This window comes from Thamnophis sirtalis, unplaced genomic scaffold, assembly GCF_051295495.1.
Source record: "Thamnophis sirtalis isolate CommonGarterSnake01/CBP01778 unplaced genomic scaffold, rThaSir2_p1.2 scaffold_1, whole genome shotgun sequence".
NCBI lineage: Eukaryota > Metazoa > Chordata > Lepidosauria > Squamata > Natricidae > Thamnophis > Thamnophis sirtalis.
This window is the reverse complement of record NW_028261381.1, coordinates 110809765-110828712: the sequence shown is the minus strand read 5'-3', so window position 1 is coordinate 110828712 and position 18948 is coordinate 110809765. Positions and strand designations below refer to the sequence as shown.

Here is an 18948-nt window from a genome sequence, read left to right as displayed (position 1 = left end):
CTAACTGGGGATAGAAAGTATGCTGTATTCAACTACAAGTACACCTGTCCCTGTAACTCAGTGCCCTTCATTCTGCAGGGTGCAAGTGCTGCAAGAAAACTGATAATTGTTATGGATCGCAAACCTGTCAGTAAATAATGATCATGTTAATGGTGCAGGGCATGACTTGAGCTTCTGTGCCTGCAGTTGTAAGCTACACCATAATGCCTTTGGTATATGGAGACCATTTAGGCAAGAACTGCTTGCCTAAATGATCTCCATATAACCCTTGGATCCGCGGCTCAGAAATGAGACTGCTGGAATAGGTCCAATCACCTGAGCATTTAGCCTGGTAATTGCTGTCCTATTAAAGACACTAAATAGATGGTGAAGGTCCTCAGAGATGGAATGAGGGCCTCTTTCCTCCTCCGTTAGGAATGTAATGTGGTCACACTTGCCTAGACAATTTGAAGAGTTACACGAGGGAGAGGTGACTTGTCCCTTGGTTGTCCTTCCGCTAACCCTCTGTCATCTGGATTGCCATAATTTGCTTTACACTGGGACATCCTTGAAGTCATGTGGAAACCAGTGCTGGTTGATGTGCTTGCTTGTGGAGAAATTTGGAGTTGACCTTGGGGATAGAGAAAGGATGGGCCAGCTGTTAAGGGGAGCTTGCAGAAATGATGAGTGTTTCTCAAATTTGGCAATATTAGCAATAGCAATAGCAATAGCAATAGCAATAGCAATAGCAATAGCAACTTTAACATGTGTGGACTTTAATTCCCAGAGCTCCCCAGCCAGCATGTTTCCAAGTCCATTTTATGGTGCTGATTATTCTTTATTCCCTATGAAAGCCTCTTCTGGGGTCTAGGTATCTACAAGGTTACTTTATGAAAATAGATTCTGCCCATCTAATTCAGATGATTTGAGTATATCTAGTGAGGGTCCCCATCTATCAAGAAAGGGGATAGAATGAGCGTAAAGCAAAATGAATATTATTTTCCAAGTTTCCCTCTTCCAAAGCCACCCTGGGGAAAACTTGATATCTATTCCCTTACTCTTCTGAACTCATATACATCCTTGGCTTTTCAGTGATCGATGCTATTTATGCAATATTGCTAAAATATCACTGTTGTTATTATGTTATTTTTAATTATTATATTTGGTTTGTATAATTACATCTGCCTTACGGTTCTTCGCCATCTATTTTTGATTGAATGATCTGATTTTTAGAACATTTATTTGGAGCTAACTGGTATATACAAATCAATAACCAATCATCTCAAAGGTTTTTAGAGAGTGTGAAATTTGTAAAATGCATTCAGTGAACTAAGAATTTAATATTTTTTATGTAATTCAGAAAATCCACCTCAAAACATTCAAAGTAATAAAAATCGAAAGCCTCATTTAGCACTCTATTTTAGCAGGAAAGACACCACAAACTTGATTGTTTGACAGTGTGTAAGCAGAGCATTTAATTAGGTCTACCTCTGAGAGCAGAGGTGGTTTCCTGCCAGTTCTAACCTCTTCTATAGAAGAGGTTCCACAAATCTACAGTGCCGTTTAGAACCGGTTCCAGCTCCCTCCCCCTGCCCGTCTGCAAATCATCAAGATGAAGAACGAGAGGAGGAATTCTGGGAGTTGAATTCCACAAGTCTTAAAGCTGCCACGTTTGAACACCCCTGGGGTTTTTTTTCTAAAGGGTTAGGGGTGCAAGGGTCTTGTAACTTGACAGCTTTAAGACTCACATGCTTCAAATGCCAGAGTTTCTGAGCCAACATTTTGGTTGCTAAGCAGGAGTGTTGTTAAGTGAGTTTCACAATATGTTACAAGTTGGTCACGCCCACCCAGTCACATGACTGCCAAGCCACTCCCACTCAGTCACATGGCTGGCAAGCCACTCCCACCCAGTCTCATGGCCGGCAAGCCACTCCCACAAAGCAGACCACACCTACAGAAGAAAGAGGTTCTAAAAAAAATTGAAACCCACCATTGAGTCAGAGGTTAGTTCAAGTGAAGGCTGTAAGGGCAAATTAAGCTTGAGTTGACTGCTGCCATTAGTCTTACAAGGGAAGGGATGAACCAAGTCAGAGGTTTTAAGTACTTGATGCTTAATCCAACGGAGGCAGAAGACTCTGCATTAACTTCTACTTGTGCTATAGAGTTCTACAACAATAGGAATAAAAATATGAAGCATTAATCCATTAATCCATGTTTTATATTTAGCCTATGCAAGTAGTCCTTGACTTACAACAGTTCATTTATTGACTGTTCAAAGTTACAGTGGCACTGAAAAAGTGACATAGGGCCATTTTTCACAGTTACAACCTTTGTAGCATCCCCACGATTATGTGATCAAAATCCAGATGCTTGGCACCTGGTTCCTACATGACTATTTCTCTGTCCCAAGGTCATGTGATCACCTTTTGCAAAGATTTCACAAGTAAAGTCAATGTAGAAGCAAGATTTATTTAACAACTGGAATACTAACTTATCAGTTGTAATGATTCACTTAGCAACTGTGCCAACAAAGGTCATAAAATGAGGCAAAACTCAACAAATGTCTCACTGTCTATGTGAAATGCCTGTTCTCTTACAGTTACAGAGCATAGAGCTAATGAAAATTATAGTAGTAATTTTAAATAACTACAATTTCATAATTATATTTTAAAGATACTCATTGGATTTAATGTAAGGAAATTTGTAAGTCTCCTTCTACATTCTTCTAAATGTAAATCTTGTAGGCTTTTTGGGGGAAATTTAAGACTTTTTAAAAGTGACATTTTATTTGGAATGGATAGGCTCATATATCTCTAATTATATACTCTGGTGATTCCTACTTTTCATAACCTAACAGGCAAAAATCAATCCGTTTTCTGTTAGAAATGATGCCTGAAGGAGATCTAAACTATCACTAAGATGGCTGGAGCCAAACCTTCCAACTCTTTTGGCCAGCTCTTCCTTCCTGAATTTTAATTGGTCTCCTACAGCTTTGATACATGAGAGAAACACATTAGTGGAGCTAAGATGTCTTCCAGCTCACTCTGTTATTGCTGCTGTTCCATCTTTCACCATCACCATCACAACATATCTCTAAGAGCAGCTTGAAGGATGCTCAGCAGCAAAACAGATCCACAGATTGATTGGCTTTATTACCTTTTCAGTGTCTGCAGTCTTTTTTTTACCTAGTAACATAAGCCTTGCTTATGTTCTGCAGACTGATGAATGTCCAGAAGAAGAAAAGTTGTTTAACAAATCCCAGGGACAGATGTTAATGAATGGACACACTGACCTTGTGTGGGAGCCCAAGGTTGCCTGTGTGTTCCTGCCTTCTGAGCTAAAGAATTAAACAAATCCAAAGGGTTATGCACCCAAGGATCTCCATCTGCCTTCTTGTTTATCTGACTTTGAAACAGGGACATGGCATGCCTGTATTTGGCCTGGCTGTTCAGAAAATACATTTCTGTACACGCCAAGGACAGTTGAACAGTCATTCATCTTCTCAATGCAGCACCCCTCTGCAGTCATCCATCTTTTAGCCAAAGCAAGAGCTTCTGGGCTCATTGTTAATCAAATGAAGGAAATCCAAAGTCACTAGCATTTCACCCTCTTCATTAAAATTTGCTCTCTTCGTTTTTTTTTTTTTCTTATGGAGAGATTTCTTTTTCTTTCTTAAGTTTTAGAACTTTTGGTTGGGAAAGGAAGGTGGATTGATTTAGTTCCATTTCCCAATGCTTGTGCTAACATAGTGATGACTTTTTGTCCTTGTGTGCCGAAAGTGTGCACATGTGCGCGTGCCCACATCCATAATGCAAAGCATGTATGACCCCCTGCATACCCTGCCCCCCTGTGCATGCTTGTGCGATTCCCCCCTCCCTGCACCATGTTTTGGACCTAGCAGGCCTCGCTGCAGCCTCCTGAGACCAAAAATGGGCTGCAGGGCGAGCACTGCCCCCACCCGCACTCACCCTTGCCCCCGCGCATGCATGTGTGACACTGCTCATGAACGTATGTCTCTTGCATGCACCTCACCACTGCACGTGCATGGCAGAGACATTAAAATCAGGCGGGAGGCGTGCACGCATGCACAGTGGAGCTGGGCTGGGACGATGCCTCGTGTGCACTATGAGCCGAGGTGGTGCAGTGGTTAGAGTGCAGTACTGCAGCCACTTCAGCTGACTGTTAGCTGCAGTTCGGCGGTTCAAATCTCACCGGCTCAGGGTTGACTCAGCCTTCCACCCTTCTGAGGTGGGTAAAATGAGGACCCAGACTGTGGGGGCAATATGCTGACTCTGTAAACTGCTTAGAGAGGGCTGAAAGCCCTATGAAGCAGTATATAAGTCTAACAGCTATTGCTAACGGCTATTGCTATTGCCCACAGAGAGCTTCGCCATCAGGCGCTAACACATGGATAAATAGTGGTGGGTGATTATTCCAATATTTTGGACTTCAAATCTGCACAGTTACACTTAAGGGTCATTCTATCTAAAATTGCCTGGCTACCTTCCAAAATCAGACCAATCCCATCCTATCCCTGTCCTCTGCCTCCAGCATTCGTCACTCAGAAGGTTATAAGGAGAATATTGAAATAAAAGTCATCTGTTATTTTCTGCTTCTAAAATTTAATAATTAAATATGGTAAAGACTCCCCTCGCACATATGTGTTAGTCGTTCCCAACTCTAGGGAGTGGTGCCCATCTCTGTTTCAAAGCTGAAGAGCCAGCGCTATCCAAAGACATCTCTGTGGTCATGTGGCCGGCATGACTAAATGCCGAAGGCGCACGGAATGGTGTTACCAAAAGTGGTCCCTTTTCTACTTGCATTTTTACATGCTTTCGAACTGCTAGGTTGCAGAAGCTGGGACAAGTAATGGGAGCTCACTCTGTTACGCAGCACTAGGGATTCAAACCGTTGAACTGCCAACCTTTCTGATCGACAAGCTCAGCATCATAGCCACTGAGTCACCGCATCCCTCAATAATTAAATAAACATCATTTATTGTTTATCCCTTTATTACATTTTCTTTCCTTGTTTTTCTCCAGGATTAGGGAGTTATGTATCAGTCATATATTTCCTTTTATCTCAGAATTAGTGACTCATCCAAGTACCTTTTATAGCTAAGAGAAGGTTTGGATCCTGTTGGCTACAGTGTAAGAATACCATGTCTGGCTATGTGCTCCATGTTTGCTCCATAAATTAATTGCCATACATAGAGCAGCAGTCTTACAATACTTAGTAATTGGATGTAAGCCCTGATGAGTATGTTATCATTTATATCTAAGCACAAATGGAAAGCACTATGCTATCGTTCTTTAAAAATGAATGCCTTCGTTCTCTGGTTAATATTAGACGTCTAAAATAGTTTATTTTTATGAACTATTTTTATTTTAATAGTATAACAAAATGATCTTCTTACCAATACATTTCTAACAGTGATGAAATGTTTAAAAAAAGCAGGCTTTTAAATACTGGATAGTTTTTTCCAAATTATTTTTTAAGAGTTCAGATTTTAACATCTTTGTGACTTTAAAAAAAAACCTGCATCCATAGATGGAAGATTTACATAGATTTACTGTAGATTATTATTTGACCACTTCTGCATTCAGTTAAGGAAAAACACAATATCAAAAAAGTTACTAGGAAAGATGAATGGGTTATTTTTTTTCTTTTCATTAAAAAGACTTTAACAATGATAGTGTGTGTGTGTGTGTGTGTGTGTTCATTTCCCTCTTTTAAAAAGTATATTAACAGTATTCTGTGCTGCTTTTATTGTTTCGGAGTTCTTCAACTTTAATATAAAAACATAAAATAATTGAATAATTGCTGAAAAATAATTAGTTATAATCAAAGAATGCTAATGCAGAAGTTAGAATATTTTACCAAACAAGATTTAATATGTAATGATTAAAAACTATAATTATCTCTGTAGTTTAATTCATTGTATCATTCTGAAGTGTGACAAGGATTTATGGAAAAGTATCCTTAATGGTTATCAAAATAGTTTCAGGCATTCTCTCGATGGGAGAAAGGTAAACATTTCCACCTGTTAATGCCTTTGTATATACAGTATGAAGTTCTACAAATAAAGGAATCATATATAACGTGTTAAGGTAGAAGTTTGTTACATAGGTGTTGAAAAACAACTATCCTTGTATTCTTAGTGAAAGGAATTCTGGTAGAGCCCTTTTTGAACAAATGTATAACTAATTTGTAGTTTTCTTGGAGATTAATTATGTGTTTCCAAGTATATGTTGATTATTCGTGACCACATAGATAATAGTTTCTTATAGATACAGATGGATCTTCCACATCTTTAAATAACTAATTAAATTTTTGTCTTTGTTATTACTATACAAAAATAAATCCATCACTTTTTAAAACCCTTATGCTGCAAGGACTTTTGCCTTTTAACTTGCATAAACTCCAGATGTTTTTACCACCGTAAGCCAGTCTGGGTGTCATCCTTCAGTCAATAAAGATTTCTTCACTACTGTACAAGGATGGTTGCTGCTGGCATTACTGCCGGTTCAGTGCACGCACATTTTTGTCTATAAATAGGTCTGCACATGCGCAGAACATTAAAAAATGGGGGGAAATTCTGCGCCATGGTATGGAGATGTGGTAGACCTGGGTCACTGCTAGTGACTGATCCGAACTGGTAGGAACTCACCACTGCTACTGTAGTGTCTGCTGTTGACACTCTTAGAAGACAACAAACAACAGTATTTGTGCAGAAATTTCTTTAATGTCTTTATGAGGCTGACTCCAAGTTTAAGACTGTCTTTTGCCAAGGTAACACTTCAACAAGGGTCTAGGACAGTGGGCTAAACTTTTTGTTGTTGCATGCTGAAAGTGCGTGCAACAGCACGTGCTCACACACCTGCGCCCATAATGCAATGCACAAGTGACCCCTCCCGCATGCCCCAACCCCTGCCCATGCATACATGGTCCTGTTGCACTCCCCCACTCCCATGCATGTGTGCGTGACTCCCTGCGCTCCCCCACCTCTTCACATGCCCCCACCCCATTTTGGGCCTAGTAAGCCTCCTGGGAGAGAAAACAGGACCTAGGGGCCTTCTCCCCGCCCCCCACACATGTGCAGCAGAGACCCGAAAATCAGCTTGCTGGCAGGAGGCGCACTTGCATGCGCAGTGGAGCTGAGCTGGGGCGATGGCTCGTGTGCCCACAGAAAGGGCTCTGTGTGCCACTTGTGGCATGTGTGCCATAGGTTCGCCATCACGGGTCTAAGACAACTTGCCCCAGCTGACTTGCTGTGGTCGATTTGCCCTGGCCATCTTGCCCTGGCTGACTCGTCTGGCCAACTCACCACTTGAAAATTCAATGCAAGGCAATGCAACTCAAGAGAGGGACAAGTGACTTGCAGCCATTCTTGCCTTGCTTAGGGTTTGAATCTTCTCAAGTTAGAAGTCCTTGAGGCTGGAGTGAGATGCGATTCTTCCTGTTCTTTTCTTGAGTTATTCCACGTTGAATTGTCCCATGGCAAGTTGTCCTGTGGCAAGTCAACTGGGGTGAGTTGGCTGCAGTGAGTTGTCCCATTCCACTTCAATAGGGCTAAAAGATGCTGCTACAATGACATTTGGGAAGCAGTAAAATCAAAGCTATCCTAGGGGATGTGTAGTGGTTGACTGTCATCTTGCTTAGGTTAGGTAACCTTATCAAGTATCGTGTAATTATTGTAGGATTATTTTCTTAGGTTAATTATTTATTTAATAATGTAGAAGTCATGGTATGGTTTTTGCTATCTTTTTTACATGCATGTTTTAGCATATCTTGTAAATATTTTAATATTTCCCATTGTGCGTGGTTTCATGTTATATATTATTCTATAATAGTAGAATACAAATATAAGAAAAAAAATATTTCCTGCAATGCCCTGTAGAGTCTAGCATGATATCTTTGCAGGCATTGGGGGAAATTAAAATGGTAACTGGCAGATCTAACTGCTTGATATAGGGAACTGAAAATGTATTTATTTAATAAATTTATAGGCCACCCATCTCATATATATGACACTGGGCAGCTCACAACTAAAACAGAGTAAAAACAGCTAGAATTTAAAATAACCAAAAATGACATTAAAATAGAAGGTGGGAAATATTATGCACCCACAAACAAACCAGGACATGAGTTTACTTGTGTTATCAGGGCCCCAGATTGGATGGCAAACCTAAGATTTTAGTGCATTCAAAGCTAGTAGGGTCAGGTCAATGTCTAATTTCTAGGGAGATGATGTTTCAGAGGCCAATTTTCATGGCAGTAAGGTCCTCTTCCTGCACCCTCTCTGCCGTGGGACCTGGTCCGTGCTATCCTGTTGGACTAGATGCCACTGAGGATAGACAACCTGTAAGTAATCTGGCCGCAAGTCATGAATTCTTTAAAGGTAATGGCAACACCTTGAATTGCACCCAGAAGCATATTGGCAGACAATAGTATCAAACGACTGATACATATAACTGCCCACCAGAGGTGGGTTCCTCCCTATACAATCTGGTATGCTGGAAGAGGTAGTAAACATCTGGCATGCCGGATAGGACCGATAATAAAAATGGTGGCTTGGCCATGCCCCCGAACCTGTTCTCCCATCAGAAGGTTCTCCCAGAAGAAGCTTTTTTTAAAAAAAGTTTTCCCCCTGCAAGTTCAGGCAAAAGGGAAAAAAGCTTTAAAAAGTAAGAGAGGGAGGGAGGGAGGGAGGGAGGGAGAGAAGGGAGAGAGAGAGAGAGAGAGAAAGAAAGAAAGAAAGAAAGAAAGAAAGAAAGAAAGAAAGAAACCTCACTTTTCTGCCAGGAGATTCAGGACAGGAGAAAAACAAATGCTGTTGCTTTAAATCAGAACTGAGCATGCCTGGCTGTGGAATTCTGGGAGTTGAAGTCCACAAGGCTTAAAGCTGCAAACTTTGGAGTCCTGCTTTAAATTGAAAAGCTGCTCAGGTTTGCAAAGTGACATTCAGCAGTTATTGTGGGGGGGGTGCTTCCCACAGAGGGAAAGGAGAAAGAAAGGAAGGAAGGAAGGAAGGAAGGAAGGAAGGAAGGAAGGAAGGAAGGAAGGAAGGAAGGAAGGAAGGAAGGAAGACAGCACAGCAATTTAGGGCTAGAAGGCTACTCTAGTCTACCCCCCCCCCCTGTTGCAGCAGGAAACCTTACATTGTCTGGATTATTTTGGTGCCTCTAACAGAGAGGAAAATTGCCATAAAGGAGAAGGAGTTTACTAGGACAAGACTACCATGCAGAGGAAGGCAAAGATAGTCCTTGATTTATGACTACAATTGAGCCCAAAATAATGGTTGCTAAGCAAGAGCATTGTTAAGTGAGCTTTACCATGACATCTCCTGGTGAGTGACATCAAGTTGGCCATGCCGACCCAGTCACATAACTGCCAAGTCATGCCCACAAAATCGGCCACGTCCACAAAATAGGTAGTAAAAGTTTTGAAACCCACCCCTGCTGCCCATACTACCATATTTTGTGCCAGCTGAAGTTTCTAACTACTCTTCAAGGGCAGCTTCAGAAAGAGTGAGGTGCAGAAATCCATTCCGAAAGTGAGTAAGGAGTGAGTCAGTGGTGGGTTTCTACCAGTTCAGACTGGTTCGACCGAACTGTTAGCACTGACTGCAAGCCGAGAGCAAACCGGTTCTCTGTTTCCATGAAAGATGGTCTGCCCAACCCCGGGTTATACTGACCTTTATTTCTGCTTCCAAAGCCCAGCTGATCAGTGGCAGCAGATTGAATTGCCGTCCCTCAGCTGGTTTCCTTGCTCCTTTCCTTGTTTGCAATGCAGAAGTTCAGTTTTTGCTAAAGTGCGCATGTGCGCACAGCGTTCACACACACATGCGTGAAGCGAACTGGTTGTTCAGCCAGTAGGAACCCACCCCTGGAGTGATTATGATATTAGGCCTGTTGGCTACAGAGTTTGGGCTAGAAGACTTCCAAGGTCCCTTTCGACTCTGTTATTCTATGTTATTTGTTCTATTCCATGTCAGGCTGAAATGTGCAATACAGGAATGGAGATTTTTAAATCTTTTACAGATTTATCCAAAGTGATTCTTTAGCTTGTGCTTGAATATTATAGATTGGATAGCCAGAATATCTCTCATGGTGTCTTACCTAATTATGAATGGGTATTATAACTTATACGTCTTTTGGTATAAAACAAAAGCAAGGACTTTTATATTCCTATTTAGGGAAGTGGTGATTTTTGTCATTTCCTTTCATTTTAATTTTTAAGCCTAAGAGCATTTAATAGGAAGGGAGGGACTCAGATGCAGGAATCTGTGATTAGAAGATTTGACAGTGATTTTTAATGGCGGTTTGGAACTTGATAAAAGGATTGGAAACTTTAATATTGCTCACATAAATATATGGTGTAATATCTCTTGAAACACTTCCTTACATCTAAAGCCATGTTCACATGCCATATGGAGGCAATCTTCTGTTAGTGGACACATCTTCCATAGGGATTTGTGGCAGATTTGCTCTTCCTTAGATTTGTGTGCCGTAGTTCCTTATAAATAGCCAGTTTGTCACTTTTCAAAGACAGCATTTTTCTAAATTGAGACCTTAAACCAAAGTTACTTTAATCTCATATTGCTTAGAGGTTGCCATTTACTTTGTCTGGATGATTCTCCCTTGTGTGTTTTGTGGTTTTGTAGTTTTATACATTACTCGGTCTTTTTCTTCATAAGTAGAATTTATGAAACTTATAATGAATACAAAACCACAAAGAGATCTCTCTTCATTGTATCTAAGACAGAAACATGTATGATTTTTTCCTCCCATCCCTAATATGCAATGGGTAAGTAGAATTTCAGATCCTTCCTTGTATAGATTCTTGTCATTCCTAAGTCTTATTTATTTCAATAATATCCAAAATTGCTACAACTGCTTATTTGAATAATTGTTGTATAGTAAAATTATCTATAAGGAGGGCAAATTTTAGCTTGCTTTCAACTATCCTTGAGTATTATTCATTTTATAAAAGATCTACCATTTTTCTCTTAAGAATATGATAAAACTTCCAGACTTTTTTTTTTTTACAAACCTTTGGAAAGAGGCCCTTTAAGGAGAACCAGAGTCTTTACAAATTGGAGAATGAAACTTGGAAAATGAAGGTGACAATGAGGCAGGAAAATAATGTGAGAAATAGCATTTCTTTAGATCAAACATAGAATTAGTTAGAAGATTAAAGTCCATCTGCTTTCTTTCTTTCATCTTATGACACTATCTGGCTTTTTTTACGAGCCACTCTTCCCCAGGTCCCTCATTTTCTGGAATATTAAAAAATGAGCATAATGTATCTTTAGACTTTGATTAAGAGAAGACTCTCCTTGATGAAAGCAAAAACATTGCTGCTCACATAGGATAAGCAGAGGACAATATTATTGGCAGGAGACTGGTAGGACATGTATGTCCCAAGCAGAGATGTTATTCTATTTTCTTCATTACCGGTTTGGTAGTGGGAGTGCCCGTGCCCATGTGCTAGCTTCGCTCATACAGCAGGGTGGGTGGGTGGGTGGAGCCTTGCACCGCCACCACTACCGGTTCCCCCGAACCAGTGCGAACTGGTCCCAATAATAACTTGCAGAAATCTAGAGTGGCGAGTTTGGATGAAGTCAAGCTTGGTTAACATTGGGAGACAAATGCATTGAATGAATGTTACAAGACAGTGTGGAGGCTGTTAGTTTGATTTTAGGGGCTTCTGAAGCTAATAAAAGTCAATAAAAATCCCTCTCTATTTGGGGTTTGCATAGTGCTAAAAGAAAAAGACTTCAAAATATTATATTGATATGACATCATCATTTATCTAAACTATCAACTACTCGAGGAAGAATGTTTATACTACCTTCTCTCTCCCCCCCCCCCCAAATTCCCTGTCTCTAAAACTCTATCCCTGCCTTTGCATTCTAATGTTGCATTTATGCCTTGGAGATGTGGAAATGAGCAATATGATGGATGGATGCAGCTTGCCTGGATTCTCTACCACTGTTTCCCTTGGGGCCTTCCAGATGCTGGCAGAGAGCACCATCCCAGAAGATGGTATCTTGCAAACTCGACAGCTAGCAGACAATCTCTCTCTCTCACTGTATTTCCCAGCAGAGTAAGCTTAATCTGTTTTTTCCCCTTCCCCTGGCATACCTCATGATTGTCTTTCTGACTTTAGTTGTTTTGAATAAATGCCATAAATACTTTCCATAAAATAAAAATGGGAAGAATGGGAAGCAGTAATGGAGCTGGTATTTCATACTCTTGTGATGTTGATAGATTCTAATTTGGAACTGACATGAGATGTAATTGCTCATTGAGCCACTCAGTTGCCCTTTAAGGCACTTTCTGCCTTGTTTTGTTAATGAGCTGTGTGGTTACATTCACCCAGCAGTAGATCTCTGATGTGCCAGGCATTTCATGCATTTCAATTTTTAAAAAATTGTTAAGAGGTCTGCCATGTTAAATGGTATCTATCAGAATCAGCTACAGTGTAGAGTTTATGAAAATAAACTGGTCCAAGGAATCCAAGTGACAAATTATTTATATGCGCATTGTGTAAAGCACTTCTTTGCGGAGCAGTTGGATGTAGCATTTAAGGCATTAACCTTGAAATCAGGAGACTGTGTATTCTAGTCCTGCCTTAGACATGAAGCCAGTTGGTGACCCCAAGTCATTCTTTCTCAACCTTGGAAAACAATAAGTGGCAAATCACTTCTGAAATCTTCCCCAGAAGACTGTAGGGACCAGACGTGTGTGTGTGTGTGTGTGTGTGTGTGTGTGTGTGTGTGTGTGTACACTGGATGGCCTTATTCAGTTCTTGAAGCTGCACATACATGTTTGCCAAAGAGAGCCATTCAACTCACGGATATGTTTAATATTGATTCCCAGTGTAGTATTTATTTGGTGTGCTGCACCAAAGGTCTCAAGGATAAGGCTGATTAGGTGCTGCATTGGGGTATTATTTGGGTAAGAGGTTGTTGTAGCATAGGTGCAGGCATGCATAGGCATGCTGGAACACATATGCAGGACCACAACAGCAGTAACTATTATTTCCATATAAGGTCATTAATACAACTTGCTGACTTTGAGCATTATGTAGGGTTAAAGGTTTGTGTGGCAATAGATGATTTACTATACCATAGACTTGTATAACCATGATTGGCCTACATAGACCTTGCAACTGCACCTTTCTTTGTGTACACTCAATAAAAGAGGCCCCGGACTTTGCTCTGGGTCATCTCATCCCGAGGAAACTTGTGTCCGTGTCTTCCTTCATCATTGGCCTCATGGGCGACCCGCAGAGAAATCGCAAGAGGTGGTCTGTAAAAGAAAAGTGATGGGATCTTCTGATTATCTAGGCTGCATGTCAAAGGGGATGCTATATTTATCACTGTTTGACAATATAAAAAAAATAGAATCTCTTTGTGAAGAGCTCAATTTCTTGTGACTTCATGGCCATGGCCACTCTTCTTTTCAACAATATCCAAAGTGGTTTGCCATTTCCATTTCCCAGAATCTTTTTCAACTCTTGAATATAGTGTACATCTCTTAGTATTTCTGGAGCTTTCACCTCCAACTACTAACCAGATTGAGCTGTTTCATTTGTAGACTAGACAAGATGACCTGATGTCACACCAGCTAAGAGCTTTCCACATAAAAGCTCTCTTCAAATTATCAACTAGACAAATATTTACATTAATGCTTCTCTGAAAAAAAATCAGTATTGGTAAGAGTTGGCTATATTTTACTAGCAAGGCTAGTTCATGGAGTTCAAATTCGACTTTTGTATATATCAACATGTCAAAATAATAATTATATCGCTCAATGTTTAAAGACATTTGCTCTTTCTTGTGAATAAACTGAAAACTGTATGACTATTCTATCCATCCTTCTGGTTACTTACTCTAAGGAAATAACAGTAGCTATTTTTGTTTGATTTGTCAGAAGTTGACCTGCCTCTGAAGAAGGATGGCTTCACATCAGAAGGGACCACACTGGAAGCCTTGTTGCGTGGAGAAGGGCTTGAAAAGAAGATAGATACTAAAGAGGAGGATACGCTACAAGAAATCCAGGTAATAGCCTCACATTTTCAGTTCATTAGCTGTGTGTGCATGGATAAATAGGCTAATTAATCATTATTTCCAGATTGTACGTATTGCCTGTAAGAAGCTTGTCTGGCATCCAGATGGATTGAATAAATAAATAGTTTAGAATTTTGTAAAATTGTTGCATAAAAAGTGATAGGAACTGAAAGTGTCATTTTGGAGATAAATATTCGTGTTAGCAATAAGCACTTGTAAAACAGATTCCATCTAGCTGGGAGGTGGAAGAAATATCTTTAGAACAGGGAGGCTTCTATTGTCAGCTTACAGCTTCTTTACCACCTTATTTAGCTGTTGCTCTGATGTCTTTTTATTTTCAAATTAGCTTTTCTAAAGCATCCTTCTTCCATCTGGGACCAAAAAAGCTCACAATTTGAGGTCCTAAGACTGCATGAGGTCCTCAGAGGCATTGAACACAGCTGCAGGTGGCACTACAAAAATTGCCAACAAATTTTATTCACCATTCATTGATCTATTTTGCTATATCATCTAGAATGAAAAATGCAGCAAAGAAAAATGATTTAATGCATGAGGAGTAATTATATTAATTGGCTGTAATTATCCTTCAAAGAATTTACCAATTTATTTTTACATGAATCTTTCCGAATCCTTCTCCCCAAATACTTTTTAGAGCACAAATGTTTGCATTCTACTTAATGATCAGGAAAAAGCGTGCATCCTTGATATAATCAAATCATATTGGTAATAAAATAATATCCGTATTTCTTGGAAAAATTCTTAAGTAAATGCACTTAATTTATATTTTTCTTCTCAGTCAAATGGAATATTTAAGGTTGTTTATCATTTATCATTTAAAACACAAACAATTTTTTTTTACAAAATTAAATAATTAAAATAAGGAAATGAAAATACCTAGTAATATCATTGCACGTTAAAAGATTGGCTAAAGATATTTTTTTCCAGATTTTATAAAGGCATACAATGAGGGCCTTAAAAGAGTTTCTAAGATCAGCCCTAAGTAAAATGCAGTAATGAAGATGAGTTGCTCCTATCCCATTAGAATTGTTAATCACTAGTATTCTAAATGTAGTTGTGTAACTCAACTTCCTGAGAATCCAATGTCATCTAAGGATAAAATAGCATCCTATGTTGTGGACCTGATTTTTTTAAAAGGCTAATAATCTTATCTAAAACAATCTGAACTGTGATCTCTATGGCAGTTTACCTATTAACCAACAATACCTCTATCTTTGCCCAAAGTTAATCTTGTACTCTTACTCATCCTCTTGAAATTAGGCATTCCAGCTAGTAAACATTTTGGAGGACTTGGATGATAATGAATAATATCACAATGTGTTCTCACCATACCAATGGTATCTACTTTTCCCCCCAGAATTTTTTTAATTTTTTGTTCTCTTTCATAGTATTTTAAGTATACATTCACATAATTGTTATTCTTCTTTACATTTATCATTCTTATACATTTATTACTTCATTTAATAGGTTATAATATACAGTTTGGGTTGCTTTATTTACCATCCCTTCCTTCTGTTGTAACACCACCTTATTTTCCCTTTCTTTTCTCCCTCCCTTCCCTACTTCCTTCCTTCCTCCTCGCCTTCCCCTTCCTTCTTCCCCTACCTTTCTCCCACTCCTACTCTTCCTCTTCCCTTTCCTATCGTCTCTCCTTCTCTTCCTCTCCCTTCCATCCTCCTCTCCTCACCTCTTTCTTCTTTCCCCCATTTTCCTTTCATTCTCTCTTCCTCGCTCTCTTTCTTTTCTATTATTGTAGGTGTCTCTTTCATTTCTCAGTTTGTTTCCTTGGGATGGTATATTTGAGTAATATAATTTGATATGATTTCTTATTCTCTTACCTTCGCTAATCTATCCTAACTATATTATAAATACAATGGTATCTACTTTAATGCTCTGGCTGATATCCCTATGAGTTTTATGTACTTGTTGACATATAGCATCTGAGTATGAAAAAAATCAGTGGCTTGTGCTTTGAATAATAGTTTCCCAACGCTACCTTCTGGAGGTAGCCTGGCAGCAAAGGCTGAAACTATTTACAGAGAGAGAGAGGTGGGAAGACCAGGAGGGAGGAGGGAGGGAGGGAGGAAGAGAGAGAGAGAGAGAGAGAGAGAGAGAGAGAGAGAGAGAGAGAGAGAGAGAGAGAGAGAGAGAGAGAGAGAGAGAGAGAGAGAGAGAGAGAGAGAGAGAGAAGTAATGTAGGTTAATATTATCAAAAACTAACTAAAAGTCCAAATGAATGAACAGAGCTATAATGTCCCTAAATTTTCCCTCCTGCATCCAGTGTCTAGTATAAATTGTCCAACAAAACAATTAAGTCTAGGCTACTCTATCGCCTACTTGAAACTCTGATTCAGAGAGGTTCATGTAAAAAGAATCCTTTAGATCAGTGATGGTTAACTTTTTCGGCAACAAGTGCCAAAACTGGAACGCATGCACACGCCGGAGCACCAGAACCCGGAAGAGAGCAGCTGGCTGGTGTGCATGCACATGGTGGTCAGCTGATCTTCCAGGTTCCATCACACGCATGTGCAGGATGGACCCTGAAAGAGCAGTTGGTGATGGCGCTTGTGCCCACCGAGAGGGCTCTGCCCACCACCTCTCGCATGTGTGCTATAGGTTTGCCATCATGGCTTTAGATTCCTCTAGAAATGCCAGATATAAAATGTTTGAGCCTGGCCCCAAAGTATCACCTTTGGTTTCCACTTTAAGAAGGAGTCAGACAAACTGAATCAGGTTTTGGAAAAGCAATTAAGCTTGATCAGGGTACCAGAAATTAAATCTTTTCTAGAGAGGTTAAAGGGGCAGATAATGTTTATCCTTGACAAAAGGGGATGTATGACAGCACTCTTCAAAACTTAAAAAGACGAAGTACAAAAAGAGGATGGATTTAAGTTAAATTTCATAGATACAGATAATAGGCAGATTTCAGCTGAATGTCAAAATGGCTTCTAGAACAGTAAAAGCAATTTGAGAGTCTAACCAATTTCCTAGAAAAGTGGCAAGATCCCCCTCACCAGGTATGGGGTGATTTAATTTGGATCCCTGCAGAACGGAAGGTTGGACTTGATGACCTAAGTGGCTTCTCCCAGCTCTCTCTTACTGTGGTATATTTTCTTTGCAATTCTGCTTAAAAAAAAAGGTCTTCTGTTGCACTGGGATTTGTTTTTAATTATTGTTTATTATTTCAACTCCAGCGGGTTTTGGAAAACGATGAGAATGCAGATGAAGTGAACGAAGAGGAAGAGATAGAAGAAGATATTCCAAAACGAAAAAACAGACCCCGAGGACGGGTAAGCTGCTTTAACCTTTTGAGGGAAGGAGGAGGAGGAGGAGGAGGTGGCCAGAGTAATCCTAATTCCCATTTTTACACCTTTACTGGTGTTTTTGTTTTTCACACTCCAATCTTTAATATAAAGCCATCACGAAGTGAAATGATGTAGAAAGCACCCATATATAGTTACGGCACATAACGTGTACTATTTGCTGCCTGTTTTCTCTCTGTAGATCAACTGAAAGTGTGTGTGTGTGTGTGTGTGTGTGTGTGTGTGTGTGTGTGTGTGTGTATTTCCCTTGGTAGTTTCAGGGCAGGGACGAGCTGGCTATTGATCAGTCTTCTCCACATGATGCTCCAGCTGCAGGCTCTCACTAATCAGGTCCCCTGGCAAGAAACCCACGCAGTAGGCAGGCAGCTCACCTCACCTCCTTCTCTTCCTGCCTGCTGCTTGGCTGTCTCAGCCCACTGGGGTGAACTCTTGCAGGCTCTCCGAACTGAGTGAAGCGCAGCCCTACCAAGTCCCAGGAGTAGCTTTCCAGCAGAGAACTCTATTATATTCACCAGGACCTATTTAGTCCTTCATCATTTTAATCAGATAACAATTAAAACAGTGCAGACTGCCACATCTCCACTTTCTAATGTAATTCCATTTGCGGAAAATATGTTCCTTCAGCACACAGGAGAATTTGCCCTCCCTGCATGGAAGGGAAGGGAAATCCTCAGTGCATGGGAGAATAGACCTCAAATGCAATATCCACTCCACATGGCCTCCACGACTGACTTTCTGCTGAAGCCTGCAGTAATGATTGCAAATGGTGATCACATGATTGCAGGGCGTAAATGCCAAGTTCCTGAAATACAGTCATGTGAGTTGGGCAGGCCAGTACAATATTTTATAATGCCTGGAAGTGCTTTACTGGCCATATAGCACTAATTCTGAGGCTTTTGGGAGTATGAATGGTTGTAAATCAAGGACTATTATAGAATGAAGGACATTGCATTCTTGAGACACTGTTTTGCTCTTGGCCTTAATTGATGGACCTGGGAGCTCTAAAAGAGGGTACAATGGCTCAATGGTTAAAGACACTGAGCTTGTCCCTGGGAAGCTGACAGCCCAGGTTTGAGATCCGAGTGCTATGCAATGGGGTGAGCTCCCATTACTTGCCCCAGCTCCTGCCCACCTAGCTGTTCGAAAGCATGCAAATGTGAATAGATTAATAGGTACCATTTTGGTGGCAAGGTAAGAGTGTTCTCGGCACCTTTGCCATAGAGCTATGCTGGCCACATGACCCTGGAAAATGTCTTCAGAAAATGCTGGCTCCCTTGACCATGAAACGGAGATGAGTACTGTGCCCTAAAGTTGGACATGACTGCGCAGGGAAACCTTTATCTTTATCTTTTGTAGCTTATAAAAAGTAAAGCATAAAGTAAATCTTATCAACTTGCCCACTCTTGCTCTAATGTATTCTAATTCTTTCACATCCATTCCCAAGCTGTACTATAATTTGCTTCAAACATTCCCTCTCCTTGGAATACTTCCAGCACATGTGACTGACTTATGTACACCGGATTTTTTTTTTCTAAAATAAATGGGACA

The 18948-nt window shown here is 40.2% G+C and overlaps 1 protein-coding gene across 7 annotated transcripts in view; it reads left to right on the top strand.

Annotated features, from left to right (window-relative positions):
• DPF3 (double PHD fingers 3) overlaps positions 1 to 18948 on the top strand; it is a 208596-nt gene that overhangs the window by 132252 nt on the left and 57396 nt on the right. For all 7 annotated transcript variants that reach the window (XR_015697543.1, XR_015697541.1, XR_015697547.1 and 4 more), the window contains exons 4-5: positions 13923 to 14050; positions 17272 to 17367. Coding sequence is in view for 3 of the 7 variants with exons in the window: in XM_087721813.1 (XP_087577939.1) it covers positions 13923 to 14050; positions 17272 to 17367 (224 nt within the window). In the remaining 4 variants the exon portion in view is untranslated. The remainder of the gene's footprint in view (positions 1 to 13922; positions 14051 to 17271; positions 17368 to 18948) is intronic.